Source organism: Amphiprion ocellaris, chromosome 10 (genome assembly GCF_022539595.1).
Source record: "Amphiprion ocellaris isolate individual 3 ecotype Okinawa chromosome 10, ASM2253959v1, whole genome shotgun sequence".
NCBI classification, from domain to species: Eukaryota; Metazoa; Chordata; class Actinopteri; family Pomacentridae; genus Amphiprion; species Amphiprion ocellaris.
In genome coordinates this window covers 36,537,429-36,564,454 of record NC_072775.1, presented here as the reverse complement: position 1 = coordinate 36,564,454, position 27,026 = coordinate 36,537,429, and the positions used below count along the sequence as shown (strand labels likewise).

General features: G+C 45.7%; 5 protein-coding genes across 17 annotated transcripts; 2 read left to right on the top strand and 3 right to left on the bottom strand.

The window, feature by feature from the left end:
• Nucleotides 1-572: 572 nt before the first annotated feature.
• On the bottom strand, nt 573-6,740 carry LOC111577607 (inositol monophosphatase 1-like). 10 transcript variants are annotated; one of them, XM_055014781.1, is made up of 9 exons: nt 6,625-6,740; nt 5,191-5,279; nt 4,358-4,716; nt 4,030-4,134; nt 3,517-3,562; nt 2,727-2,835; nt 2,475-2,583; nt 1,385-1,536; nt 573-1,297 (listed from the first exon to the last, which is right to left on the bottom strand). In XM_055014781.1, exons 2-9 carry the CDS (start codon nt 5,248-5,250, stop codon nt 1,152-1,154), a joined length of 1,086 nt encoding a protein of 361 aa, XP_054870756.1. In that variant the 5' UTR covers nt 5,251-5,279; nt 6,625-6,740; the 3' UTR covers nt 573-1,151. The 10 variants fall into 10 exon arrangements, 9 of the variants coding, with proteins under 9 accessions (XP_054870756.1, XP_054870755.1, XP_054870753.1 ...); XM_055014780.1 differs by having other exon boundaries at nt 6,539-6,657; XM_055014778.1 differs by lacking the exon at nt 6,625-6,740 and adding an exon at nt 5,962-6,056.
• A 588-nt stretch (nt 6,741-7,328) lies between these two features.
• Nucleotides 7,329-16,039, bottom strand: LOC111577599 (RIO kinase 1 (yeast)). Its single transcript, XM_023283945.3, has 17 exons — nt 15,864-16,039; nt 14,594-14,777; nt 14,164-14,254; nt 13,308-13,377; nt 13,184-13,226; nt 13,010-13,102; nt 10,941-11,053; nt 10,777-10,857; nt 10,179-10,265; nt 9,207-9,344; nt 9,028-9,131; nt 8,700-8,806; nt 8,334-8,399; nt 8,140-8,256; nt 8,008-8,061; nt 7,763-7,870; nt 7,329-7,691 (listed from the first exon to the last, which is right to left on the bottom strand). The coding sequence occupies exons 1-17, from the start codon at nt 15,908-15,910 to the stop codon at nt 7,581-7,583; spliced, it is 1,614 nt and encodes a 537-aa protein (XP_023139713.2). The 5' UTR covers nt 15,911-16,039; the 3' UTR covers nt 7,329-7,580.
• Nucleotides 16,040-16,138: 99 nt separating this feature from the next.
• LOC111577600 (ribonuclease P/MRP 40 subunit) lies at nt 16,139-21,187 on the top strand. Its single transcript, XM_023283946.3, has 8 exons — nt 16,139-16,360; nt 17,725-17,869; nt 17,954-18,022; nt 18,130-18,225; nt 20,184-20,306; nt 20,380-20,545; nt 20,615-20,749; nt 20,826-21,187. Exons 1-8 carry the CDS (start codon nt 16,244-16,246, stop codon nt 21,022-21,024), a joined length of 1,050 nt encoding a protein of 349 aa, XP_023139714.2. The 5' UTR covers nt 16,139-16,243; the 3' UTR covers nt 21,025-21,187.
• A 1,314-nt stretch (nt 21,188-22,501) lies between these two features.
• Nucleotides 22,502-26,073, bottom strand: si:ch1073-184j22.2 (dual specificity protein phosphatase 18). 4 transcript variants are annotated; one of them, XM_035954519.2, is made up of 2 exons: nt 25,933-26,073; nt 22,502-23,852 (listed from the first exon to the last, which is right to left on the bottom strand). In XM_035954519.2, the coding sequence occupies exon 2, from the start codon at nt 23,847-23,849 to the stop codon at nt 23,229-23,231; it is 621 nt and encodes a 206-aa protein (XP_035810412.1). In that variant the 5' UTR covers nt 23,850-23,852; nt 25,933-26,073; the 3' UTR covers nt 22,502-23,228. The 4 variants fall into 4 exon arrangements, with proteins under 4 accessions (XP_035810412.1, XP_035810415.1, XP_054870769.1 ...); XM_035954522.2 differs by having other exon boundaries at nt 22,502-23,849; nt 25,933-26,071; XM_055014794.1 differs by lacking the exon at nt 25,933-26,073 and adding an exon at nt 25,270-25,514.
• Nucleotides 26,074-26,083: 10 nt separating this feature from the next.
• LOC129349921 (vesicle transport protein SFT2C-like) lies at nt 26,084-26,987 on the top strand. The gene has a single exon (XM_055014799.1). The coding sequence runs from the start codon at nt 26,092-26,094 to the stop codon at nt 26,749-26,751; it is 660 nt and encodes a 219-aa protein (XP_054870774.1). The 5' UTR covers nt 26,084-26,091; the 3' UTR covers nt 26,752-26,987.
• The last annotated feature ends 39 nt before the right edge of the window (nt 26,988-27,026 follow it).

Sequence of the window (27,026 nt, the reverse complement as noted above, 5' to 3'; positions counted from 1 at the left end):
CCCACCTACTGCCCCACCATCACACCCCCCACCTACTGCCCCACCATCACACCCCGCACCTACTGCCCCACCATCACACCCCCCACCTACTGCCCCACCATCACACCCCCCACCTACTGCCCCACCATCACACCCCCCACCTACTGCCCCACCATCACACCCCCCACCTACTGCCCCACCATCACACCCCCCACCTACTGCCCCACCATCACACCCCCCCACCTACTGCCCCACCATCACACCCCCCACCTACTGCCCCACCATCACACCCTCCACCTACTGCCCCACCATCACACCCTCCACCTACTGCCCCACCATCACACCCCCCACCTACTGCCCCACCATCACACCCCTGACCTACTGCCCCACCACCACACCCCCCACCTACTGCCCCACCATCACACCCCCCACCTACTGCCCCACCATCACACCCCCCACCTACTGCCCCACCATCACACCCCCGACCTACTGCCCCACCATCACACCCCCCACCAACAGCCCCACCAACACACCCACCACCAACAGCCCCACCAACAGCCCCACCAACACACCCTCCACCTACTGCCCCACCGTCCAGACATTCCCCCCCTCCTGGTTCATCTGTGCAATAAGAACTCTATTTTATTCCTTCAACACTCGACCCCTTTATCAACACGGACCACTTTACCTGTATATAGTACTTTGATTCTTTTAATTTTTTTAAGAGTATTTTTACCTATTTTTATTCTTATTTGCACTGCTACTAATTGTCATGGTCTTCAAGACAAATTTCTTTACTTCTGCACGATGATAATAAAATCTCTTTATCTTATTGCGGATTTATTTATTATGTATTTATTATTTATTCGAACCCGGCTGAGAGGACCTAAATAAACAGAGTTTAATCTACAAACAAACTGAGTTGTTCTCCAGAGAACTGAACACTGCACCTAAATAAAGCCCAGCGAGCCTCATAGACTCACCTGAGTGTCACCTGTTCAGGAGCTGCATGTTTAAACATTCCAGCCTTTATTCCATTATTGTCTACACGCCTGAAATATGAAACCTGATGTTTCCCCCCAGCGTGAGCCATGCCAAGAAATCACAAAAACATCACATCAGTTTACAGGCTTGATTAGTTTTTATCACATTTCCTGTCAGGTGACCTGCAGTCAGTTTACACCTGTCGCTCCACACCCGCAGTTGTCCTCGTCGTCACGACAACAGGGGAAGGCCTGGATCACCTGAGCGATGCGATCAGCCACAGCGGCGGAGCTGGCGGCGATGACTCTCCTCGACATCATGTCAAACTCCGAGCCTGAGGACACACGGACCAATTAGGGGAGGCCCCGCCCCCACAGGTACACACAGGTGACACATGACTTCACACATCGCACACACACACCGTCCGTGTCCATGACAACGCCTCCAGCTTCCTGCACAATAATGGCGGAGGCAGCGATGTCCCAGCAGTGCATCCCGATGTGGTAGTAGGCGTCAGCTCCACCTGTGGCCACCTGACACATGTCAACTGCTGCTGTCCCCAAAGCACGCACGCTACAACACAGGAAGAACACGTCAGTGACACGCCAACTACACGCCATCAACATGCTAACCACACGCCAACAACACGACAACACGCCAACCACACAACAACAAGCCAATAACACATCAACAACATGCCAACAACACGTTAACAACACGCCAATACCATGTCAACAACACGCCAACAATACATCAACATCACGTCAACTACACGTCAACTACACATCAACAACATGCCAACAACATGTCATGGGTTTTGGACATCCAGTTGACGTCATGGTTCCAGGTTTCAAACATCTGCACTGCAAAGTGATCAGAGAACACAAACAGTAAAGTACAGGAACATGTTTCATGTTCAGTGACAGAAGTTCCAATCACGTTTCCACAGTTTTCTTTCTGCTCCACTCTTAATGTGTTTTTAAGCAGAAATTAATTTTTGATGATCCACATGAACTCAGATGTTCTTTCAGGCTGATGGACTGTGTTTTGGTGGAACCATCAGGATGTTTTCTACTAGAGCCTACAGGCTGTTCTAGGGTAATGTAACCTGTAGAACCTCTTTCAGGGAGTTTTCAGGGTAGAATAAAGTTCCTCCTCCATGGTCGGTTCTCCTGAGGAACCCTGAAGCACTGCTGTGTGGGTCTAGATTCTGATTGGTTAAACTCAGTGAGGACAACGTGTTCTCTGTCCTCTCTAAAATTACTGTCAACAACATAAAGATCTCAAGATGTTCTAACAGAACAAACCTCCATTGTTATGGTTCCTACATAGAACTGGAGTTATACATCCAAGAACTGTTTGTTTTGGTCTCTGAGTTAATGTTGAAGCTGTTGGATCTACAGTGGAACCAGAAAGAATCAAAGGACAATCTTCAAAACGTTCCTGCAGCGGAACGGTTCCTGCAGCGGAACGGTTCCTGCATTTCGGCCCACAGAGTTCCGCGTTCTTACCCGTGCACAGGGAGCTGGAGCAGTCTGCGGATGTTGGAGGTCATGGTGGACAGAGCGACATCATCACGCTCAGCCCCAATCTCCGTCACCACCACACACCTGCTGATGTCTGATTGGAGGAGAAACAACAAACATACGTCCACCTTAAAGTCTCTGTTCACCATTAGCAGATGAGAACCAACTGACATGATGTCATGTGTGATGTAACACGTGTGATGTAACACATGTGTGATGTAACACGTGTGATGTCACCTTGCTGTCCGGAGGCGTGCAGCGGTTCTCCGTTGAGGAACGCTCCTCCTCCTCTCTGAGCGTAGAACAGTTTGTCCTCCACACAGCTGTACACGATCCCAAACTGGGTCTGACAGGTGACAGGTGTACTGACTGACAGGTGACAGGTGTACTGACTGACAGGTGACAGTGTAATAGAAAATTTATTATCTACAAGCATTATTGCTTACTAATTATATGAAAACATATATTATGTGCAACAATACAATATGTGCTACTTAGTACATGCAGTCATAACCTTTTGATATTTATAACCTTTGATACTTGTAACCTTTTGATAACCTTGTTAAGCTGCTTGTGTCTGATAACCTCTCAAGACACCCCACAGGTTCAATCAACCTTTGATTGAACCTGTCTAGACCCTATATCTCAATTTATTCCGTCTACAGGTGTTAAAACCAATATAGCATTTCAAAGAAACAATACAATAGGACATTTTGCACCTGTGTCTCCATCAGTTATTTTTGTATTTGCTGAAGATGCTTTCACCCCTGCTGGGTTTTCCCCCACATGTGTTACTATGGATACACATATACAACAATGCTAAAGAATGGTATAAAAATAGTTGCCTCCCTCAGAGACTTCGTACTCTCCCATAGACTGCTCTGCACTCTGTGTGATTTTGTGCCTTTGAAGCTTCAAATAAAACATAGACAACTTGTGATTCTTAATAGACTTATTTCTTCAACTTGAACAACTGATAAAGAATTTTTCCACAACAACAGGTGTACTGACTGATAGGTGAGCTTACCTGTCTGTTGACAGTGAAGGCGATGGAAATGGCCACAAATGGAAACCTGTGAGTTGAGATGAGAGCAGAAGGTTCTGGGTTTGATTCCAGATCCAGTAGACGAACCGTTTGAACGTCACTTCAACACAATGGAACCGTTTCATTCTTCAGAACCTTCGTGTTTGTCTACATGAAGATTACATTTTAGTGAAAGTGGTCAAACGCTGCTAGACGCGTTGGAACTGTGTTCTGTTGGTAGAACTGTTCTCCTCTAATCAGAAGGTTGCAGGTTCCATATCAGCTTTCTCCCAAACATTTACAACTGCAAGCTGCAGCAACTTCTTGCAATCACACCTGCAATCACCTGTAATCTCTCATTAGCTATTGTTATCTCACTCTTCATTTGCAGCGCTACTAGCAGATCAAAGTTTTGCTGATTTTGTGTAATATGACACCTGTCCTGTTCTGTGCAGTGACGTGTAAACAGGTGAAACCACCTGTGTGTGACATCACAATGTGGGTGGAGCCACTCACCTGTGGACAAAATTCACCGTGCCATCGATGGGGTCGATGATCCAGGTGGGACTGTCAGTCAGCTCCAGATGTTCACCTGCAGCCACAGACTCCTCCCCGATGAACCTGAGGGGTAGAACACAGATCACAGTCTGCTGGTTCTCCTGAGAACCAACAGAACTAAAACAGAATGAGAGCATATGTTCTACTTCATCAAGAAAATGAAGAAATGATGTTGATTATAAAATGAAAGAAAAGCAGAGGAAGAACAGAAAAGTGATGACAGTAAAACAGAATAGAACCTGTGCTGAGGGTTCCTACAGTAGAACGTGGTAGAACAGAGTGGAACCTGTGCTGAGGGTTCCAACAGTAGAACATGGTAGAACAGAGTGGAGCCTGTGCTGAGGGTTCCAACAGTAGAACGTGGTAGAACAGAGTAGAGCCTGTGCTGAGAGTTCCTACAGTGGAACGTGGTAGAACAGAGTGAAGCCTGTGCTGAGGGTTCCTACAGTGGAACGTGGTAGAACCTGTGCTGAGGGTTCCTACAGTGGAACGTGGTAGAACAGAGTGGAACCTGTGCTGAGGGTAGCGGTTCCTGATGGCGGAGATGAGGATCTTCTCGACTCTCTGATCCGTTTCTGTCACCAGATCCGCAGGAGAACTTTTCAGCTTCACCTCTTTGTGCTGCTGAAACGCTGACAGAACCACCTGAGGAACCACCAGAGAACCACACTGAACGGAACGATGCAAGTCATTAATGACAAACTCAGACGTTTGATGGTTACAGAAACACAGAAATGAGACATGAAGTCAACGGACCTCAGACTGCAGGAGAACACACAGGTGTGTGTCAGGTGTGTGTGCACCTGATGTTCGTGACATTCCAGAATATTTTTTTTTTATCAAAGTGACCCCTCTCTGAACCTAAATGACATCATCAGCTGTGCCTGGAGCTGATTGGACACCTACAGCAGCTGCTGGGCTACTGATTGGTTGACACTTGTGACTGCCGAGTCAGCACTCACACCTAGAACACCTGGTCCAATCAAACTGCTGCTTTGGCGTCCAGCCGGCAGTCCATTTGATTGGTTGGGACAGGTTGGCCCTCTGATTGGACCCCCCTCACCCCTCCCCAGTGACCTGTCTCAGTGCTGCGTTCTCATTGGTCGCCATGACTCCTACCTCACTAGCCTGTTTAGCGATGGAGATGCCAAAGTTCAGACAGTCGGTCCAGTCGGCCATGATGAGAAAATGTGACCGAGTAACGCCTCCTGTCAGAGAACAGAGACGTCAGAGGACAGGAACCCAAGGAGAACTCAGCGGGAGATCAGAGGAACCCGCAGGAAGAGAAAAAGGTTCCAAAAGACAAAGAAAAACAACAAAACAACAAGAAAAACAAGGAAAAGGATGGAAGAGAAAGACTAGAACCTGTAGAACCAGCAGCGGTAGAACCTGTAGAACCAGCAGCAGTAGAACCTGTAGAACCAGCAACAATAGAACCTGTGGAACCAGGAGCAGTAGAACAAGCAGCAGTAAAACCTATGGAACTAGCAGCGGTAGAACCTGTAGAACCAGGAGCAGTGGAACAAGCAGTAGTAGAACCTATAGAACTAGCAGCGGTAGAAACTGTAGAACTAGCAAGGTAGAACCTGTGGAACCAGCAGCAGTAGAACCTGTAGAACCAGCAGCGGTAGAACCTGTGGAACCAGCAGCGGTAGAACCAGCAGTGGTAGAACTGCAGCAGTAGAACCTGTGGAACCAGCAACAGTAGAACCAGCAGCGGTAGAACCTGTAGAACCAGCAGCGGTAGAACCTGTGGAACCAGCAGCAGTAGAACCACCAGCAGTAGAACCTGTAGAACCAGCAGCAGTAGAACCTGTGGAACCAGCAGCGGTAGAACCTGTGGAACCAGCAGCGGTAGAACCAGCAGTGGTAGAACCGCAGCAGTAGAACCTGTGGAACCAGCAACAGTAGAACCAGCAGCGGTAGAACCTGTAGAACCAGCAGCAGTAGAACCTGTAGAACCAGCAGCGGTAGAACCTGTAGAACCAGCAGTGGTAGAACCAGCAGCGGTAGAACCTGTAGAACCGGCAGTGGTAGAACCAGCAGCAGTAGAACCTGTAGAACTAGCAGAGGTAGAACCTGTGGAACCAGCAGCAGTAGAACCAGCAGCGGTAGAACCAGCAGTGGTAGAACCGCAGCAGTAGAACCTGTGGAACCAGCAACAGTAGAACCAGCAGCGGTAGAACCTGTAGAACCAGCAGCAGTAGAACCTGTAGAACCAGCAGCGATAGAACCTGTAGAACCAGCAGTGGTAGAACCAGCAGCGGTAGAACCTGTAGAACCGGCAGTGGTAGAACCAGCAGCAGTAGAACCTGTAGAACTAGCAGAGGTAGAACCTGTGGAACCAGCAGCAGTAGAACCAGCAGCGGTAGAACCAGCAGTGGTAGAACCGCAGCAGTAGAACCTGTGGAACCAGCAACAGTAGAACCAGCAGCGGTAGAACCTGTAGAACCAGCAGCAGTAGAACCTGTACAACCAGCAGCGGTAGAACCTGTGGAACCAGCAGCAGTAGAACCTGTAGAACCAGCAGTGGTAGAACCGGAGCAGTAGAACCTGTGGAACCAGCAACAGTAGAACCAGCAGCGGTAGAACCAGTAGAACCAGCAGCGGTAGAACTTGTAGAACCAGCAGTGGTAGAACTTGTAGAACTGGCAGTAGTGGCCTGGGGGGAACGAGTTTCTGAAGAACCTTCTGAAGGTCCTCTGAATATTTTTTCTTTTATACAACAATCAGCCAATCAGAGCTCTGCAACACAGCCAGCCAATGACAGCACAGCTGGAGTGTGAGGCTCCGCCCCTTCACAGCAGGAGAGTCTGTATTAGCTTCAGAACCGTAGGAGGACCTGAAACAGAGCGATGAGACGTTCCATCAGAACTGTTCTATCTGCTCTAAACTGGAAACATGAACTTCATCAACCAACACAGAATTCAGTTGATGGAGTTCTGCATTAGAACCTCCAGAGTTTGAACCCTTCATCAAGTTCACATCTCAGGACCTCCTGTTTCCAACATTCTAATCTGCGGTAAGAACAAACCTTCATTCAGCCGGTTCTCCGTCTGTTCTTTCATGGAGTCACGTAGAACCCACAGACGCTGTTTGACTTCAGATTGGATCTGAATGGAACGTGGTTCTCTGTTTGTCTGGGAGACATCAGTACGATCATTCTGATTGGCCGGTTCAGAACTCTGCTCTGATTGGCTGATCACACAGCAGCAGAAATAAATATTAAAGCACAAAGAGAACCAGAGAACCACACGGAACACATCGACCAGCTTTAATGTAGAACAATCACATACATCAGGATGCAAACACGTTTATTCTGCTCTCAGGGAGCTCTGCGATTGGCTGCTGGAGCCACAGGTGGATGTCAGAGAAGCTGCTGATTAGCTAAAGAATGTAAACAAATAACGGTTTATTTAAAGATGCTTCTGCAGCAGTGTCCAGGTGATGATTGGTCACCTCTAGCCCCGCCCCCAGTCCCTGTGTGTGATTGGCTGGCTGTCAGGACGTCATCTGCCTTTCTTCATCTTGGCCACCTTCTCCTTCCTCTTCTTCACATGTTTCGGTACTTTACTCCTCCTCTTCTCTCTCTGAGCTTCTTTCACCATCTTCTTCCTCTCCTGAAACAGACAGAGCAGCGTTAGGGGTTGGGGTTCTTCAGGAACGTTCCACCTCTACCTCTGATCTCCACCTTTCTGTCCACCGCAGCCTCCTCATCCTGCTCCTGCTGCTCCTCTTCATCGTCCTCCTCATCCTCGTCCTCTGAGGTAGAGCACTCGTCTTCCAACAGCGCAGGAACCTGAGGACACATGGACACCGTGTCACCGTCAGGCTAGGCTAGGAGAGGCTAGGCTGGGGTAAGCTAGGCCAGGCTAAGCTAGGCTAGGCTAAGCTAAGCTAAGCTAATCTAGGCTAAGCTAAGATAGGTGTTTGTACCGTCTGAACTCCGGACAGGTCCTTCTTCAGTCCAGTCAGCGTTTGATAGAGAACCTGAGGAACACAGAACATCATGGTCAGTTGCACCCTGTTCCGCTGCGGTCTGATTGGCTGTGTGGCAGTGATGCGTACGTTGTCGTCGTGTCCGCTGACGGCCGACTCCTCCTCCTTGGTCCTCATCAGGTCCACGTCTCTCTCGTAGTGACTGACCTCGGTCAGCGTTCGGGGGATGTAGGCCTTCTTAAACACCTGGGGGGGCGACAGGTGAAAGGTCAGACAGCTAGAGAGGACGTTACCACGGCAACCAACTGAGCATGCTCTGTCACCTCCTCGTCCACTCGGTCCTGGTCTGTCCGCTGCTCTGACGTTCGGTCTGCTGCGATCACCATCGCCTGGACGAACAAACACACATTTAGATTTAAAGTTCATGTTTAGGAAGAAAGTTTTAACAGTCTCAGTAAAGCTGCTTGTTTTTATAAATAAATTTGTTTCTCTTTTGTAAACAAAAGGGTGTTGAGTAATCTTTATAAATAAAGTTGCATTGTCTTTATAAAGTTGCGTTGTCTTTATAAATAACGTTGCATTGTCTTTATAAATAAAGTTGCGTTGTCTTTATAAATAATGTTGCATTGTCTTTATAAATAAAGTTGCGTTGTCTTTATGAATAAAGTTGCGTTGTCACGGTTACAGACCTTGTCCAGGTATTGGTCGATGTTTGTGCAGGTGATGGACGGATCAGTGATGAAATCAAACAGTTCTCTGACCGTCATCACAGCGACGCCACGTTTCCCAAAGAACTCTGCGAAAAAACAGAACATCAGAGAGAACCGTTCTTCACTCATTAACAGAACACCAGAACGGTTCTTCACTCACTAACAGAACACCAGAACGGCTCTTCACTCACTAACAGAACACCAGAGAGGCCCAATCTCAGAACCACTTGAATTCCATCGTTGGTTCTGAACCTAAGATCAGGAACCTCAGATCAGGAACCTCAGATCAGGAACCTGCTCTCCTCACCGTTCACATTGCTGCAGTCCTTCCTGAGGAACTCCAAAGCATGAGGATGATCGTGTTCGACCGACTGCGACACGTCGATGATGTAGGCATCTCCGTCGTGATACCTGTTGACAGGTGAGGAACTGTTAGAGAACCACGGTGGAACATCTATGAGGTTTATTCTAAAAGGATCGTCTCACAGCATATTGAATTCGCTGAGGTCTGCGTGGACGAGGCGAGCATCCTGGAACAGCTTCCTCATGTTCTGTAGAACCTGCAGGTAGAGCTCCCGAGCCTTCGACTCCGATAAGGACACGTTCTTCAGGAGAGGAGCCGGCCTGGTCCACCAAAACATCAGAGAACAATCAATACCGTAGAGAATGATCAGTACAGTAGAGAATGATCAATACTGTAGAGAACGATCAGTACAGTAGAGAACAATCAATACTGTAGAGAACGATCAGTACAGTAGAGAACAATCAATACAGTAGAGAACGATCAGTACAGTAGAGAACGATCAATACCGTAGAGAATGATCAGTACAGTAGAGAACAATCAATACAGTAGAGAACGATCAGTACAGTAGAGAACGATCAATACCGCAGAGAACGATCAGTAGAGAACAATCAATACAGTAGAGAAAGATCAGTACAGGAGAGAACGATCAATACCGTAGAGAACGATCAGTACAGTAGAGAACGATCAATAGAGTAGAGAACAATCAATACAATAGAGAACAATCAATACAGTAGAGAACGATCAGTACAGTAGAGAATGATCAATACCATAGAGAACGATCAGTACAGTAGAGAACGATCAATACAGTAGAGAACGATCAGTACAGTAGAGAACGATCAATACAGTAGAGAAAAATCAATACCGTAGAGAACGATCAGTACAGTAGAGAACAATCAATATAGTAGAGAACAATCAATACCGTAGAGAATGATCAGTACAGTAGAGAACAATCAATGCAGTAGAGAACGCTCAGTACAGTAGAGAACAATCAATACAGTAGAGAACAATCAATACCGCAGAGAACGATCAGTACAGTAGAGAACAATCAATACAGTAGAGAACGATCAGTAGAGAACAATCAATACAGTAGAGAACAATCAATACCGTAGAGAACGATCAGTACAGTCCATGCCGGTGCATCAGTGGGTTCTTACATGTTTTCTTTTCCAATAAAGCTCATCAGCAGAACATGACTCCGGAGCAGCAGAGGTTCTGGACTGGGGATTCCTGCCATCTGCAGCCTGAAACACAACAACCTGCAGGTTCTACTGGGTTCTACCCGTTCGTTATTCCATGTTCTACAGAGGTGTGCCTGTTAGATCCATTTCTACTGGGTTCTAACAATCAGACCCGATTCTACTGAGTTTTATGTGTCTACTGGGTTCTACATAGAACCTGATCTAATATAGACATCATATCAGGTTCTAAAACTGTTCTAAAACTGAATGTCTGTCAGATCAGGTTCCACTAGGTTCTACCAATCAGGTTAAGTTTTATTTATTTGTACAGCTCAAATTAAGTGCTATGTTCTATCTGTCAATGACATCAGGTTCTACTGGGTTCTATCTGTCAATGAAATCAGGTTTTAATGGGTTCTATCTGTCCATCGAGCGGTTTCTACTGGGTTCTATTTGTCAGTGACATCAGGTTCTACTGTGTTCTATTTGTCAATGACATCAGGTTCTACTTGGTTCTATTTGTCAGTGACATCAGGTTCTACTGGGTTCTCTAAGACAGTAGAAAGGTTCTGACCTGATAAGGTTCCTCATCTCTTTCTCAGCCCATGTTCTCACCATCTTCCTGGGGTTTCCTTTACAATAACCATGACGGAACCTGTAGAACATCAGAAACCAGACTTTTTACTGAAGGAATGGTGATGTCAGACCTGAACTCTTCTTCTGTGGTGTCAGACCTACCTGAACTCTCCACTGACGTATTTGTCTCGGTCTTTGAACAGCAAGATGGACGTCTTGTAGATCTTGATGGCTCTGCTGTCTCCGGCCGCCGTGCTAGCATGATAAACGTTAGCCTGAAAAACAAGTTGCAGAACATTCAGCTGGAGAACCTGAGGGAAACAGAACGTTGACCAGGGGTCCATTTCACGAAGCAGGTTTAGTGAAAACTCTGAGTTTGTTAACCCTGAAATGAGGGAAACTCAGAGTTTTCCGTTTCACAAAGGGAGGTAACTCAAACCAGAGACAGAGGGGTAACTCTAGCCTGTTTCACAAAGAGGGGTAACTTAAACTCTCGGTCAGTTACCGTAGTAACAGCCTCTCTGACTCTAACCTGGTCTGGACCAGGTTTTTCTCAGTAAACCTCGAGTTTCTCTCTGTCTCCGCCTTCTTTCAGTCACACACTATTTGATTTCCTCATTCATTCAGTCATCAGGTGAGTTTTGGTGAAGTCTAGTTCTGCCGTCTATAAATGTCATGTCCTTTTATTAACGATCCAGTAGATGAAGCAGCAGCATTACTGCGCAGAGAATTAAATATTCATCAGGAGATCGTTATCAGACCGCGCATAGATGTTCTCGCATTATCGGACAATTATCTTTTTGAGCGGTACCGTTTCACGTCACAGTCCATAATCTACATACAACCTAACTAACACAGACTTCTACTCAGCCAACTATATATATATATGTATGTATGTATGTATGTATGTATGTATGTATGTATGTATGTATGTATGTATGTATGTATATATATATATATATAGAGTTGGCTGAGTAGAAGTCTTTGTTAGTTTAAATAGGCTTAATTATTTAACAGAACATGATATGGATGCAGACATTTAGGCTATGTGTGGGATAAAACCACTGCATACTTAATATTTAGGCTACTTTACAATGTAAAACATGATCAAAATGAGGTAGCTCCATGAGATTATGCCAACTTCTTACCTGTTTTAAAAATGTTTTTATATTTCATCTTAAGCTGCTGCCACATGCGCTTCTCCCCCACAGGATTGCACCTAAATGAAATAACTTAATAGGCTACCATTCAAACAGTTTTCCTGTAATATTATTGTGATTTAAACTTACGCATTGACCCGGGCAGCAATGTTCTCCCACACCGTCTCCCTCTCTTTTGCAGCTGCAGGTGTTGCACTTCTTTCTAAAAACGTGCTCAAACTCGCTATATAAGCGCATTAAGATTTCCAATTCAAACGGTGTAGTCCTCCGCTTCCCCGTTGCCATGGTGACTCGTCGAATCGGCGCTCCATTGATACTGGCTTTTCAGAGTTGTGGTGCACGCGCTTAACTCCGGGTGAAACTACTCCGAGTTGATTAAACCAACTCAAATCAGCCGTTGTGAAACCGAAAACTCAGAGTTTTCTATCTCAGAGTAGATCAACTCAGAGTTCAGGGTTAAACTCAGAGTTTGTTGAACCTGCTTCGTGAAACGGACCCCAGGAGAACCTGAGGTCTGCAGAATGTTGACCAGGTGTTATTTCTCATTATTACTGCATAATGTTCAGCGATCTTATTTCACATGTTTTATTATGTTGGCATCATTTGCTGGTGATTTTTAAACATACTATGTGTGCATTATCTGGCATGTTTTCGCTGTATGTAGTTTGTGTCATACATGACCTTGTAGATCATTTGTTTCTCTACTATATAAACTAGGTATTTTTTATTGTTTGTGACTGAACCTCATCCTGTTTCTCCAGCGGCCCACCTTTACGGAGCTCTGAGCTGTGACCTTAATCCATCAGAACTCACAAAGTTTGGACTTTCTGGTTGTTTTTAGTTTCGATTAATTTTTCATTTGTTTTGAAAAACACAAACATCGCATACAGTTCTCGTTTGTGTTTCTGATGATCGATCAGGTATGGATTATTTCAGTTTCCGTTGTCGTGTTCGACAGACCGAACGTTATTATTCAGGCCGCAGTGATGTCACTGCTGACACAAACATGGTGGTCCAATCAGAGCGCGGTGCACTGATCAGTAGATTAGATCAACATATTGATGTTGTGACCTCCTTCCCGGTGCTGATGCAGCCGTTGATCTCACAGATGATTCCTCGACTCAACATCTTGAAGAGAATCATTCTTGTTCGAGGATCCAAAACCTGCCGAGAAGAAAAAAGCTGCTGATTATTGATCCGATTCATCGATCAGTTCGAGCATTTCGTTCTTTACACGACCCTCACCTGTTCAACTGTGGCTCGATCTGATTTGTCCTTCACTCTGTACCTGTGGAAAGCAGCCAATCAGAACATTAGTCACACTGTCACATGACTGTGATGTCACAGCACCAGGTGAGTTCAGACATACGTGTCGGCGTCTTTCTGTTTCTGCATCGTCGTCACTTTATTGATCACCGAGTCGGCAAAGTTCAGTTTATCTGAAACACAGAAGCCGATCAGGCGATCAATCACTATGATCATCAGTCATTTAACATAATTATTGATCATCAATCATTCAACATAATTACTGACCATCAATCATTTAACATAATTATTGATCATCAATCATTCAACATAATTACTGATCATCAATCATTTAACATAATTATTGATCATCAATCATTCAACATAATTATTGATCATCAATCATTCAACATAATTATTGATCATCAACTATTTAACATAATTATTGATCATCTCCACAAAAAATTCAGCTTCAGATTGACAAACTTTCCAAAGCACGTGTTACAGTGTGTGTTGTAGTGTGTGTTACAATGGGTGTGTGTTACAGTATGCGTGTTACAGTGTATGTGTTACAGTGTGTGTTGCAGTGTGTTACAGTTTGTGTGTTACAGTGTGTGTGTTACAGTGTGTGTTACAGTGGGTGTGTTACAGTGGGTATGTGTTACAGTGTGTGTGTTACAGTGTGTGTTACAGTTTGTGCTACAGTGTGTGTTACAGTGTGTGTTAGTGTGTGTTACAGTGTGTGTTGCAGTGTGTGCTACAGTGTGTGCTACAGTGTGTGTGTGTGTGTGTGTGTGTGTGTGTGTGTGTTACTGTGTGTGTTACAGTATGTGTTACAGTGTTACAGTGTATGTTACAGTGTGTGTTACAGTGTGTATGTTGCAGCATGTATTACAGTGTGTGTTACAGTGCGTGTGTGTGTTACAGTGTTTGTGCTACAGTGTGTGTGTCACAGTGTGTGTGCTACAGTGTGCTGTTACCCAGGTTGATCTTGTGTTCGTATTTCCTCAGAGCTTTGTCAGATGGAGTCGATGACGGCAGCCTCTTATTGGACGGATTCTGTCTGTTGGACTGAAGAGAAAATCAATAAATCAACAAACAGACTGATCAATAAATGATCAGATTAATCAACCAGTATTCATTTCATTTGAAGGTCATTGTTAGGTGTAACCGTGGCAACGTGACGTCGGCCGGAGCTTCAGCATGTTTCCAACATAAAAGATCAAACTGAAAGCATGAGACAGCCTTATCAACAATCAGTGATAATCGATCAATAATCAGCGATAATTGATCAATAATCAGTGATAATCAATCAATCAATAATCAGCGATAATCGATCAATAATCAGTGATAATCGATAAATAATCAGCGATAATCGATCAATAATCAGTGATAATCGATCAATCAAACCTGACAGCTCCGGTTGTATCTTTTGGTCAGATCTCCTGTTGAACTCCACGTCCACTCGTCTTCATCTTCCTCCTCATTGTCTTCATCATCTACATCGTCTTCATCGTCCTGCTGCAGCGTGACATCACGGCTATGCAGTGTGACATCACGGCTGTGAGTCTGCACAGCCGGCGCCTCTGATTGGCTGCCGCAGAACAACATGTGGAGTCAGAGGAAACACGGCTGCAGTTTTTTTTTTCAGTTTAAAGTTCATGAATCTGAAGGAAACTCACAAAAATAATCAGAAACATGAAAATAAACACAGACTTTCAGCATGAAAACATCCAGAATGAACCTTCAGCTTCAGCTCAGTCCTTTCAACACAAATAATAACTGAGTCTTTAAAGGTTAATATTGGAGTTATTCATAATTTTAAACGTTAATATTGAAGTTATTGACACTTTTAAAGGTTAATATTAAAGTTATTGATATTTTTAAATGTTAATATTGAAGTTATTGATACTTTTAAAGGTTAATATTTAAGTTATTGATACTTTTAAATGTTAATATTGGAGTTATTGATACTTTTAAATGTTAACATTTACGTTATTGATACTTTTAAATGTTAATATTGAAGTTATTGATATTTTTAAATGTTAATATTGAAGTTATTGATACTTTTAATGGTTAATATTGGAGTTATTAATACTTTTAAAGGTTAATATTGGAGTTATTGATACTTTTAAATTTTAATATTTAAGTTACTGATATTTTTAACTGTTAATTTTGAAGTTATTGATACTTTTAAAGGTTAATATTGGAGTTATTGATACTTTTAAAGGTTAATATTGAAGTTATTGATACTTTTAAAGGTTAATATTGGAGTTATTGACACTTTTAAAGGTTAATATTGGAGTCATTCATACTTTAAAAATGTTAATATTTAAGTTATTGATACTTTTAAAGGTTAATATTGGAGTTGTTGATACTTTTAAAGGTTAGTATTGAAGTTATTGATACTTTTAAAGGTTAATATTGGAGTTTTTTGTCCTTCCTAGAATCCAGGAGCTCGTTAATCAGACCTGAGTCCAGTTTGAAGGTTCTGTTCATTAATATCCAGTTTTTGGACATTTTTGTGTTCAGATTTTTATAATTAGTAATTCTAGGAGCACCTGAAGAACGTAGAACATATTTAAACACGACAGAACCAGGGCCAGGTTCTGGTTCTGGATCTAGATCCTGGTTCTGGGTTTCAACCCTGACCACCTGGTCGGCTCCGTCTCAGACTCACCTGTCCTCCTCTGCGTCATCAAACTGTCCAGGTACACACGCAGACATGACGTCACACCGCACGGACACAGGGAACCCTCAGGAACAGAAAGACCAGAACCCCGACCCGATCCGGACCAGCAGCAGCAGCGTGTCCGCCTCACTTCCGGCTTCCAGCGCGTCACTACGGCGGCGGCGGCGGCGGCGGGTCAGAGAGCGGAGCGGCTCGTGCTGCCCCCCGGAGGCGGACACGCGCAGGTACAGGTGTGTTTATCCACTCAGGAGCTTTTATTCTGAAGCACGGTCCGTTAGCCTCCGGTCGGCTAGCAGCTCGGAGCTCCGTGGTTCTACAGCCCGGCAAAGTCCGGTAAGAGTCGGTGAAGTTCGGAGAACTTCGGAGGAATGTCGGCGGATCTGGACCGGACTCCCCGGAACCTGCTGCTGTGTGATCGGTCCAGTCTGCTGGACCAGAAGAACCGGCTCAGTGCGCAGGTGCAGCAGCTGCACTTCGGCTACAAGGTATCGTTAGCATGTTAGCTGTTAGCCTAGTTTCGGTCTGTGGAACTGCCTGTTAGCCAGCAGTTAGCAGCTTCACTAGCTGACCTGTTAGCCAGCAGCTAGCAGCTTCACTAACTTATTGTTAGCTAGCAGCTTCACTAGCTAACCTGTTAGCCAGCAGCTCACTGAGGACAGTTTACTGGTTAACTAGTGGGTTAATTAGCTGGTTAACTAACGGGTTAACTAGCTATCAGCTAACTCAGGTTTACAGCAGTTTACACATGCTGGACAAAAACTTTCAAAATAAAAGTCTGGGAGCAGCTGCTTCTTCTGCCAGCAGAGGCGTGTTGTGTTTTTGCGGTGATTTTGTGTCTTTCTGTGGTGATTTTGGCCATTTTTATTCAAATTTTTCAAGTTTCTTGTGCCAAATTTGAATTTTTGTCATAATTTCATCTTTTTTATGGTCTTTTTCATGGGAAATATTGCCATATTTGTGGTGGTTTTCCATGTTTTTGATGGCATATTTGAACGTTTCAGGGTAATTTGGGCTCTGTTTGCGGTGAGTTTTGCAAGTTTTTTGTGCCGAATTTGAGTCACAATTTCACCTGTTTTGTGGTAATTTTGTTTTGGTTTTTTTGCTCTCATCTTTGAACTTTTCAGAGTAGTTTTGGCTCTTATTGGGGTTATTTTGACCATTTTTGTAGTGATTTTCCAGTTGTTGTTTTTTGATTTTTTTTTTTTTTAGATATTTTGAGTGCAGTTTTTCCCAGAACTCAGATGTGTTTCTCCTCCTAAATGTCATGGTTCTATCTGCTGGACTGATGAAGTTCTGAGGATCATAAATGATGGAAAAAGTCCATTAAAAAGTGATAAGTCTGGACCCACCTCTGTGGAACTCTGGAAATATTCCCAGTATGAAGGTAGAACTCCGATCATTAATAAGGTTACTGGAGATGAAGAACCAGATGGTTCTGCGGAGGTTCTAGGGGGAACCCGGACCACAGAACTGGACCTTGTAGCTCATATTCCAGATAGATATTTCAGACTGCACACTGTTACCGTGACTCAGATGTTTTCATCCTTCACATTGCTGGTTCTTCTGAGATGTCTGGACCTCTGATTGATTCTGATTTCTTCTGATTGGTTCTGATTTCTTCTGATTGGTTCTCCTTGGTCTTACTAACCATGACTGATGCTCTTCACCAGTCAGGTTGTTGTTTGGTTAGTTGCAGGTTCTGTCTTTTATCCGTCAATAGGTTCTGTTGGGTCCAGTCCAGATGCTGGTTATTGGTTAATGAAAACAACAACACCGATCATCTAGAAATGGACTGGACAGCATTACCACTACTACAGACTCACTGAGCTGACCTGTCTCACTTGTACAGGTGTCTGTCTTGCTGCCTGAGTGTAGCTCTGCCCCCTCCCATCTGGATTCGGTGTTGAGCAGTTTCAGCAGCTTCTACCTGATCAGGAAGCTGCCCATATATGAACTACTGGACTCAGACTTCCTGCAGAAGGCCGTGTACCCAGGTAACACCTGACCCCCTCATCTAAACACACCTGTACACACCTGACACACCTGTACACACCTGTGCTGGCTGTCCTGTGTTTCAGGTGGTGTGTACGGTCTGTCGTACAAAACCAGGATCGATGAAGATAACTGTGTCGCTCTGATGCCAAACGGTAGAAACTTATCTTCTCCTTGTAATTCAGCTCACCTGTCTGTCTGTCCTCAGTTCACCTGTCTGTCTGTCCTCAGCTCACCTGTCTGTCTGTCTGTCTGTCCTCAGGTCGCCTGTGTCTGTCTCTGGATAAGGACTCCTTTGAGGTGTTGGGGTTTGAAGGGAAGCCGTCCAGATTCAACCACAGGAGCAGAAGCAGATTCGGTCTGAATGAACCCACTTCCTGTCTACACACACACAATGTCACAGAATCTGAAGCTCAGTAATCAGATTACTTTAAGAACAGCAGAATATTTCCTCTGATGAACAGAAACAAAGTTTACAAAGTAGAAACTCCAGCTTCCTCAGTCCTGGACCTATGGACTGGGTCTATCTATGTCTGCATCACGGCTCCACATGGAAAAGAACTGAACAGAGGAAGAGAAACATCTCACTGAGAGACTTGACAAAGATGGAAAAAGATCCAGGAAGATCAGTGAGCAACTAAAAACCAGTGAAGCACAGAGTCAGCAGGAATCAGTAGGTCTAAAAGGGGTCATAGTACCACTAATCAGGAGGTCTAGAAGGAGTCATAGTACCACTAATCAGAGCTTCCAGATCAAAGTTTGCTGAAGAACATGAGAATAAGCCTGATGGATGTTGGAGAACATTGTTTGGTCAGATGAAGATCAATGAGTTGGGCTCAGATGGAGTCCAGATGTTTGGTGAGAACCTGACCAGGACTACCACAGTGGATGCATAATCCTGACAGTGAAGCACAGAGGTGGCGGTATGATGATCTTGGGCTTCATGAGGTCAGAAGGTGTTGAAGACATTTCTAGATGCAGCATGAAGGTCTGAGGAGGAACCAGAATCCTGGCTGACCAGATGAAGAAGAGGAATATTCCAGCAGGAGAACATCCAGAGAACAACGTCACAGCAGAGCTTCTCCACTAGAACCAAGTGGAACCAGGACCTGGACAGTGTGAGTCCTGAAGCCAGCAGAATATTTGAGGTGTTCTCCAGAGGAAGGTAGAGCAACACAACTCCTCCAGCAAAGAGCACCTGAAGAAAACAGAAGAATGTGAGAAGATGTGAGCAGAAATGAGTGGACTCTGGTTTCCTCCATGAGGAAGACTAAAGGAGGACCCAAAGAACCTCACCTTAGTTCCACTGAGTTCCTGCTGTGGAGCCTGAATCTAACCTGTAGAACAGGGGTGGGCAATTAATTTTCATACGGGGCCACATGAGAAACTTTGACGGTTGTTAAGGGCCGGACCAGTACACTTACAGCTCCGCTCAATATATATCTCAATAAAAACAGTAAATGAAACATTACAATGATACAACGAAAATGTGGAACACAACTATTTAATGAAAGACTTTGTTTTTTCATTTAAACTATGATTGCTGCCTATTGAGTTGTAGATATTTTTGATGGTGTGACTTCCTTCAGCGTGGGCATGTGGGTGAGAATGTTGCTCTCCAAGTGGCTTGAGAGAAACTTCAGCTTTCTCATTAAAGTGGTCACCAGGCTGTACATTTCATGCGCAAAGAGGCCCTTGCCTTGCAGCTTGGTATTAAGTTCATTCATTAGTGCAGTCACATCAACAGCAAAAGCAAGGTCTGCATCTGAGAGCTCGGTGATGTCCTGCCTTTCTTCTCACAAAACTCTTGAATCTCTGCTCTCAGATCCCAAACTCATTTCAGCATCTTGCCCAGACTGATCCATCTGACAGCTGTCTGGTAACCAAGGTCACCATGTTCACTCTCTCTCCTCCAAAAAGACAACAAACCCTCTGTGGTTTAGTGCTCTTGCCCTGATGAAGTTAACTACTTTAGTTACAACATCAGTCATATATATTTGCATTGACTTTTAATATTTTCCAATGACCTCATACAGGCCAGTCAGGGTCATCCGGCGGGCCGGATGTGGCCCGCGGGCCGTAGGATGCCCAGGTCTGCTGTAGATGGTAATCTGATACCAGGGTGGGGGCTGTACTGTTAGAAGTAATCTGATTACTGTGGAGGGTAAAGGTCAGAGTGGTTTCAGTTTGATGTGATAAATGCTACTGTAGCTCACCTTTACCTGAGCCTCAGGGGGCGAAGCTAAAACAACACATGACCAATCAGCATCATAATCAATCAGCCAATATGATCAATGTGTCTGATCAATCCTGCAGTCGTCTCTGTCGACCTGACTGACAACAACGTGGCACCTGGTGGGCGGGGCTACCTGAGGCTCGTCACAGGCCTGAAGTCCCGCCTTCATTTGCAGACGGACTTCCTGCTGTCGCATCATCCAGGTGAGTGACATCGTCTCACCTGTCTGCTGTAAGCTCCTGGCTGTGTTTTACCCATGGTCTCTCTGGTCCACAGGGGGCAGGGCCTGTCTGCAGCCCCTCCTGTCGCGATACGATTGGTCGGAGCACACACCTGAGGTCAGCCGCTGCCACTTGACCCACTTGTCCTGCCCCGCCCCTCGGTCATGTGACCCTCACAGCCTCCTGGACTGGCTGGGAGCTGTGGATGCTGGTGTCAGCAGGTGAGATGATGTCATGGGTGTGTCATGTGACCTGGTGTCCTCCTGCTGATTCTTCTTCTGTGGTTTCAGGGAGGACTCGTCCAGCAGCTTCCTCTCCTCGCTGGCGTGTCCCGACCCGAAGACAACACTGGGCGGCGCTCTGAGGGTGTCGGTCTGCGGCCTGCTGCTGCCTCCAGACGTCCAGCGCCTCATCCAGGAGCTCAGGTACCTCACCTGGACCAGTGTCTCATGGGTGACGGAGGGACTGCACCTGACTCACCTGTCCTCACCTGTCCTGCAGGCGTTACCTGGAGCAGCCTCTGTTGGAGTCCTGGGTGTCTCTGACGGTCCATGGGTTTATGGACAGTCCGGTGTCATGGGGGGACGGTGAGCACGGCGTCCTGAGGGGCGGGGAGAACTTCTACAACCTGCTGATGTTCCAGGACCACACCTACCAGCTACACCTAGCCACAGGAGCACACGACACCTGTCCACCCTGACACCTGGTGACACCTGTCTACCCTGACACCTGTCTACCAGGTGACACCTGGCGCTGTCCTTTGTATGAGTTTCATTGTAGAAATGTTTTGGGTTCCAGGTTCTGTTGTGTTCTTTGTAATAAAGTTCTTTCAGTGAATAAAACTGCAGTAACTTTAAACCTGACAGTTTCACTCACCTGGACAGGTGTTTCACTTCAGGTAGATCCATCACCTTCAGGATAAACTGATCTGAGCTCACCTGGAAACCAGAATCATGATGTTCTGTCCAATCACCAGAACCCCAGGAGAACCTGTGTAGCACTAGAGGATACATGTAGCATTAGAGGGTAAATGTAGTATTAGAGGGTAAATGTAGCACTAAATGGTAGGATGTAGTATTAGAGGGCAAATGTAGTATTAGAGGGTAAATGTAGCACTAGGTGGTAGGATGTAGCATTAGAAGGTAAATGTAGTATTAGAGGGTAAATGTAGCACTAGATGGTAGGATGTAGTTCTAGAGGGTAAATGCAGCAATAGAGGGTAAATGCAGCATTAGAGGGTAAATGTAGCACTAGATGGTAGGATGTAGCACTAGAGGGTAAATGTAGTACTTGAGGGTAAATGCAGCATTAGAGGGTAAATGCAGTACTAGAGGGTAAATGTAGTATTAGAGGGTAAATGCAGTACTAGAGGGTAAATGTAGTATTAGAGGGTAAATGCAGCATTAGAGGGTAAATGTAGCACTAGATGGTAGGATGTACTACTAAATGGTAGGGTGTAGTACTAGAGGGTAGGATGTAGTACTAGAGGGTAGGATGTAGTACTAGAGGATAGATGTAGCACTAGGGGGTAAATGTAGTACTAGATGGTAGGATGTAGTACTAGAGGGTAGGATGTACTGCAGTAAACCTGTGTTCTCTCCATGATGTCAGTAAATGTAGATCAGCTGTAGTTCCTGGTTGTTCCACCAGGTGGAGCCTCTTCCTGTTTAATCCTCAGACATGAAAATAAAACATCACAGAACCAAACATACATACATCCATCCATCCATCCATCCATCCATCCATCCATTATCTATACACCACTTAATCCTCACTAGGGTCATGGGGGGGCTGGAGTCTATCCCAGCTGACTCAGGTGAAGACAGGGGACACCCTAGACAGGTCACCAGTCTGTCACAGGGCTACATACAGAGACAAACAATCACTCTCACATTCACACCTACGGGCAATTTAGAATGATCAATTAACCTCAGCATATTTTTGGACTGTGGGAGGAAGCCGGAGTACCCGGAGAAAACCCACGCATGCACAGGGAGAACATGCAAACTCCATGCAGAAAGATCCCGGGAAAGCCGTGACGTGAACCAGGGATCTTCTAGCTGCAAGGTGAAAGTGCTAACCACTACACCACTGTGCAGCCCAGAACCAAACATGTTTATTAATTTTTAGACTGTAACCTTTTAAATGATATTTGTAATGAAAAAAACAACAAAACATTTAAAGTAAAATCATTATTTTAATTATTGTATTATTTTGGTTCTACTGGGTTCTAGCCTGATCCACAGCCTTTTACTGCAGGTCTGTCCCTCACTGTTCTCCCCACATTTCCTGTCCCCCTCCTCTATCCTCTAGAAAAAAGATAATAATCCCATAATAATAATAATAATAATAATAATAATAATAATAATAATAATAATAATAACAACAACAACAACAACAACAACAACAATAATAATAATAATAATAATAATAATAATAATAATAATAAATAATAATAATAATAATAATAATGTAGTGTTCTCTGAGTGTGTTCTCTGAGTGTGGTCAGTAGGGGGCGCCGCTCATTAGAACAGGAAACAAGAACAGACCTCTCAGATTCACACAAAACCCACGTTCTCAGGAGGTGGAACATTTACAAGAAAAACAGACTGACTGGACCAGCTGGTTCCCTGGAGATCTGTTCTATAAGGAACCACCTGGAGATCTGTTCTATAAGGAGGTTCATCTTTTAAATCCAGGATGGAATTTAAATCCTGCCTCAGTGTTCTGTTGGTCTGGTTCGTCTGTGGTTCTGATTCTGAGCAGAACTCTGCTGTTCAACGGAACCTTTTCTAAGAACACAAAAAGGAACATCAGATTTTAGTCGGCATTTATCAAACTTGGACCCACAAACTGAGACAAACAACCAGAACTGAGTCTCTGCTCAGAACCAGCAGCAGTTCCTCAGACTGTGATGTGGCTGGATTTGGATTGTCTTCTGTTTTCTGATGTCAGCAGCTGAGAGCGTGACATCAGAGGGGACTGTGACATTAGAGGGGACCGTGGTACCGCTGTCAGCCGGCTGCTCTGGACCATGGAGCTCCGTGGCGTCCTGGGTGGCTGCTTGTGGGGCGGCTCCTCCTCCACCCTGACGGTGTTCTTCCCATACAGCCTCCTCTCGTACAGCAGCAGCTGCTCCCAGAAGCCGGCGTTGAGGCGGACGGCGGGCCGGCGGTCCTGCACCCAGTGGTGCGCCTGCCGCAGCGTCACGCCCCTGAAGCGCATCAGGTAGGCCATGATCAGCGCCGGGGAGCGGCTCATGCCGGCGGCGCAGTGCACCAGCGTGCTGCCGGCTCGGTTCCCGTGGATGCGCTCGGCAACGCGGTCGAAGTGGTCGCCGAGGCGGGCGCTGGGCAGGTCAGACACCGGGACCCGGACACATTCCACCCCCGGGTAGGCGGGACAGGCATGGCTCAGCGTGGCGTTGACGATCAGCGTGATGCCTTTCTGTGACATCAGAGCCGCGTTCAGGGGGGCGTCGGCCCCGCCCAGGAACAGGGTGGGCGTGATCTGGGACACCGCCATCTGCTGGACACACCGGGAACAGCAGGAAACTGTTAGCTTGGCATAAAGACTGGGAGCACAGGGAAACTGTTAGCTTAGCATGAACACTGGGAGCACAGGAAAACTGTTAGCTTAGCATAAAGACTGGGAGCAAGAAAAAACTCTCAGCATAAACAGTGGGAGAAGCAGGAAACTGCTAGCTTAGCATAAAGACTGGGAGCACAGGAAAACTGTTAGCTTACAATGAACACTGGGAGCAGCAGGAAACTGTCAACTTAGCATAAACACTGGGAGCAGAGGGAAACTGTTAGCTTAGCATGAAGACTGGGAGCACAGGGACACTGTTAGCTCAGCATAAAGACTGGGAGCAGGACAAAACTGTTAGTTTAGCATAAAGACTGGGAGCAAAGGGAAACTGTTAGCTTAGCATAAAGACTGGGAGCATAAGGAAACTGTTAGCTTACCATAAACACTGGAAGCAGCAGGGAATTGTTAGCTTAGCATAAAGACTGGGAGCACAGGGAAACTGTTAGCTTAGGATAAAAAAAATGGGAGCACAGGGAAACTGTTAGCTTAGCATAAAGACTGGGAGAAGCAGGAAACTGCCAGCTTAGCATAAAGACTGGGAGCACAGGGAAACTGTTAGCTTACAATGAACACTGGGAGCAGCAGGCAGCTGTTAACTTAGCATCAAGAATGGGAGCAGAGGGAAACTGTTAGCTTAGCATGAAGACTGGGAGCAGAGGGAAACTGCTAACTTAGCATAAACACTGGGAGCAGAGGGAAACTGTTAGCTCAGCACGAATACTGGGAGCAGAGGGAAATTGTTAGCAAAAAAACTGGGAGCAGGACAAAACTGTTAGCTTAGCATAAACACTGGGAGCAGCAGGAAATTGTTAGCTTAGCATAAAGACTGGGAGCAAAGGGAAACTGTTAGCTTAGCATAAAAAATAGGAGCACAGGGAAACTGTTAGCATAGCATAAAGACTAGGAGCAAGAAAAAACTCTTAGCTTAGCATAAACACTGGGAAAAGCAGGAAACTGCCAGCTTAGCATAAAGACTGGGAGCACAGGGAAACTGTTAGCTTACAATGAACACTGGGAGCAGGACAAAACTGGTAGCTTAGCATAAAGACTGGGAGCACAGGGACACTGTTAGCTTAGCATGAACACTGGGAGCAGAGGGAAACTGTTAGCTTAGCATGAAGACTGGGAGCAGAGGGAAAATGTTAGCTTAGCATAAAGACGGGGAGCAGAGGGAAACTGTTAGCTATCAGAAGTGTTTCCATATGTTCAGTCTGAGGTTAGATCAGCTTCAGTCTCTCCAGAGAACTTCCAGATTTATCGGCTCACATGGAATGAAATGTTCTAAAGCTGTGATGTAAAAACTGTAAAACGTTGAAGTCAGATTTAAAGGATTCACTGACTGAATGTGTGTTACCTGCTGCTGCTCTTCTGCTGTCAATGAAACACACACACACACACACACACACACACCGTACATGGTTGTGTGTGTTCTCCAGCCAATCAAGTGAAGGGTTAATTTTAGTGGAACAGCTGTTAACTCGTCCCTCAGTCACGTGACTTCGACCCCAATAACAGCAGAAATCCTCATTATGAGGTCACACGTGACTTTAGCAAATAAATAAGCATGATTAATAAGTCAGCTGATTCACATTCTTCTTATTAATAATAATAATAATAATAATAATAATAATAATAATAATAATTCAGCTCAGTTTGTTCTGTTAATATCATCTTCATTTAGTTTTCTGTAAAGTCTAATAATTAACATAATGGTTAACAAACCTTAATTATAATAAATTGTATGATTGGGGACATCTAATCACATGTTTAATGATTGTTCTATAAAGTCTGATAATAAATGTAAATAATATTATCACTTCAAGGCGCCTCGAAATGTGTAAATACTGTTTATTGACCTTTAATACATTTAATATTTCTATAGAATCTAAAATTAGACGTGTTTGTTGTAGTATTTTACAACAAGTTTTTCAGAGTTTATACTAACCTTTAATGTCACTGACCTGTTTGCTGTTTCTGTTATAAGTCAGCTACTGAACACTTCTATCTACCTGCCTACCTATCTATCCATCGACAGTAATAATTTCCGTTAGCTGTAGTTCCATTCCTGTCCTGTGGGGGGCGGCGACGCGCCGAGCTGCGCACCGGGAATTCAGCAGAAGAAGAATTAGCGACGACGAAGAAGAAGTAGTAGTGGTGTTAGCAGTTAGCTGTTTTGATGATGGCGGACTTGAACCGGCAGCTGCAGGAGTATCTGTCCCAGTCCAAGGCTTCCCAGTCCGGCTCCAACACCACGGTGGACCTGGGCGACCCGGAGCCGGTACCGGGGAGCTGGTTTGGCCGGTGGTCCAGTCCGTGGACCGGCAGTTCGTCCAGCCAGAGCTCGGGCGGAAACAGCGGCTTCTCCTGGCCGTGGTCGGCCGAGCCGGACCCCTGCCTGCCGGGCATGAGCCGGCGGCAGCGGCTGGTGGCCTTCGGTGTCTGCGTGTCGTTCTCCGTGCTGTGCTTCGGCCTGTCGGCGCTCTACGCCCCGCTACTGCTGCTCTACGCCCGCAAGTTCGCGCTGCTCTGGTCTCTCGGCTCGCTGTTCGCCATCGCGGCGGCGGCGGTGCTGCGGGGCCCCAGCAGGCTGGCCGCCGGCCTGCCCACCTCCCCCGGAGCCGCCGTGTATCTGTGCGCCCTCGGAGGGACCCTGTACGCGGCGCTGAGTCTCCACAGCACCGCGCTGACGGCGCTGGGCGCCGCCCTGCAGGTTGCGGTCATCGCCGGCTGCCTGGTGTCGCTCCTGCCGGGAGGGAGCGCCGGGATCCGCTTCATGGGCGGGATGGCGGCGTCCGCCATCAAGAGGACCGTCACCGGGAAAACCATGCCGATCTGACCGGGAATGAGAGCTGGAGACCGGGCAGGTCTCATCGCCAAACCAGGGGCCGGAGCCACGGGCAGTCAGGAACATGATTGTTGATTATCGGCTGCTACGGACTATCGATCAGACAGAACTCTGGGAACATTAACCCTTTGGTTGAGGACCAAATAAGATGTGAAACTCTGATGCCAGGTGATGTGTTCAGGTGTGATCTGGGAGTTTAACAGTAATTAAAACACTGTTCAACACTGTTTGGTTTCATGTGTTTTCTCTAAATATAAGCTGAGAAC

What these genes read in the sequence shown, in the direction of transcription:
- LOC111577607 (XM_055014776.1), bottom strand. Translation starts at nt 4,890, where the DNA reads ATGTCACGAACATCAGGTGCACACACACCTGACACACACCTGTGTGTT. An exon ending in ACGGTGAATTTTGTCCACAG is followed by an intron (nt 3,563 to 4,029) that starts GTGAGTGGCTCC and finishes CTCAACTCACAG; the next exon opens with GTTTCCATTTGTGGCCATTT. An exon ending in CCTTCACTGTCAACAGACAG is followed by an intron (nt 2,836 to 3,516) that starts GTAAGCTCACCT and finishes GTCACCTGTCAG; the next exon opens with ACCCAGTTTGGGATCGTGTA.
- LOC129349921 (XM_055014799.1), top strand. Translation starts at nt 26,092, where the DNA reads ATGATGGCGGACTTGAACCGGCAGCTGCAGGAGTATCTGTCCCAGTCC.
- LOC111577600 (XM_023283946.3), top strand. Translation starts at nt 16,244, where the DNA reads ATGTCGGCGGATCTGGACCGGACTCCCCGGAACCTGCTGCTGTGTGAT. An exon ending in GCAGAAGGCCGTGTACCCAG is followed by an intron (nt 17,870 to 17,953) that starts GTAACACCTGAC and finishes CCTGTGTTTCAG; the next exon opens with GTGGTGTGTACGGTCTGTCG. An exon ending in CAGGAGCAGAAGCAGATTCG is followed by an intron (nt 18,226 to 20,183) that starts GTCTGAATGAAC and finishes TCAATCCTGCAG; the next exon opens with TCGTCTCTGTCGACCTGACT.
- LOC111577599 (XM_023283945.3), bottom strand. Translation starts at nt 15,910, where the DNA reads ATGTCTGCGTGTGTACCTGGACAGTTTGATGACGCAGAGGAGGACAG. An exon ending in CGAACACAAGATCAACCTGG is followed by an intron (nt 13,378 to 14,163) that starts GTAACAGCACAC and finishes TCTGTGTTTCAG; the next exon opens with ATAAACTGAACTTTGCCGAC. An exon ending in TTTATTGGAAAAGAAAACAT is followed by an intron (nt 9,345 to 10,178) that starts GTAAGAACCCAC and finishes TTGGTGGACCAG; the next exon opens with GCCGGCTCCTCTCCTGAAGA.
- si:ch1073-184j22.2 (XM_055014794.1), bottom strand. Translation starts at nt 25,332, where the DNA reads ATGTACGGTGTGTGTGTGTGTGTGTGTGTGTGTGTTTCATTGACAGCA. An exon ending in CAGCAGAAGAGCAGCAGCAG is followed by an intron (nt 23,853 to 25,269) that starts GTAACACACATT and finishes CGGTGTGTCCAG; the next exon opens with CAGATGGCGGTGTCCCAGAT.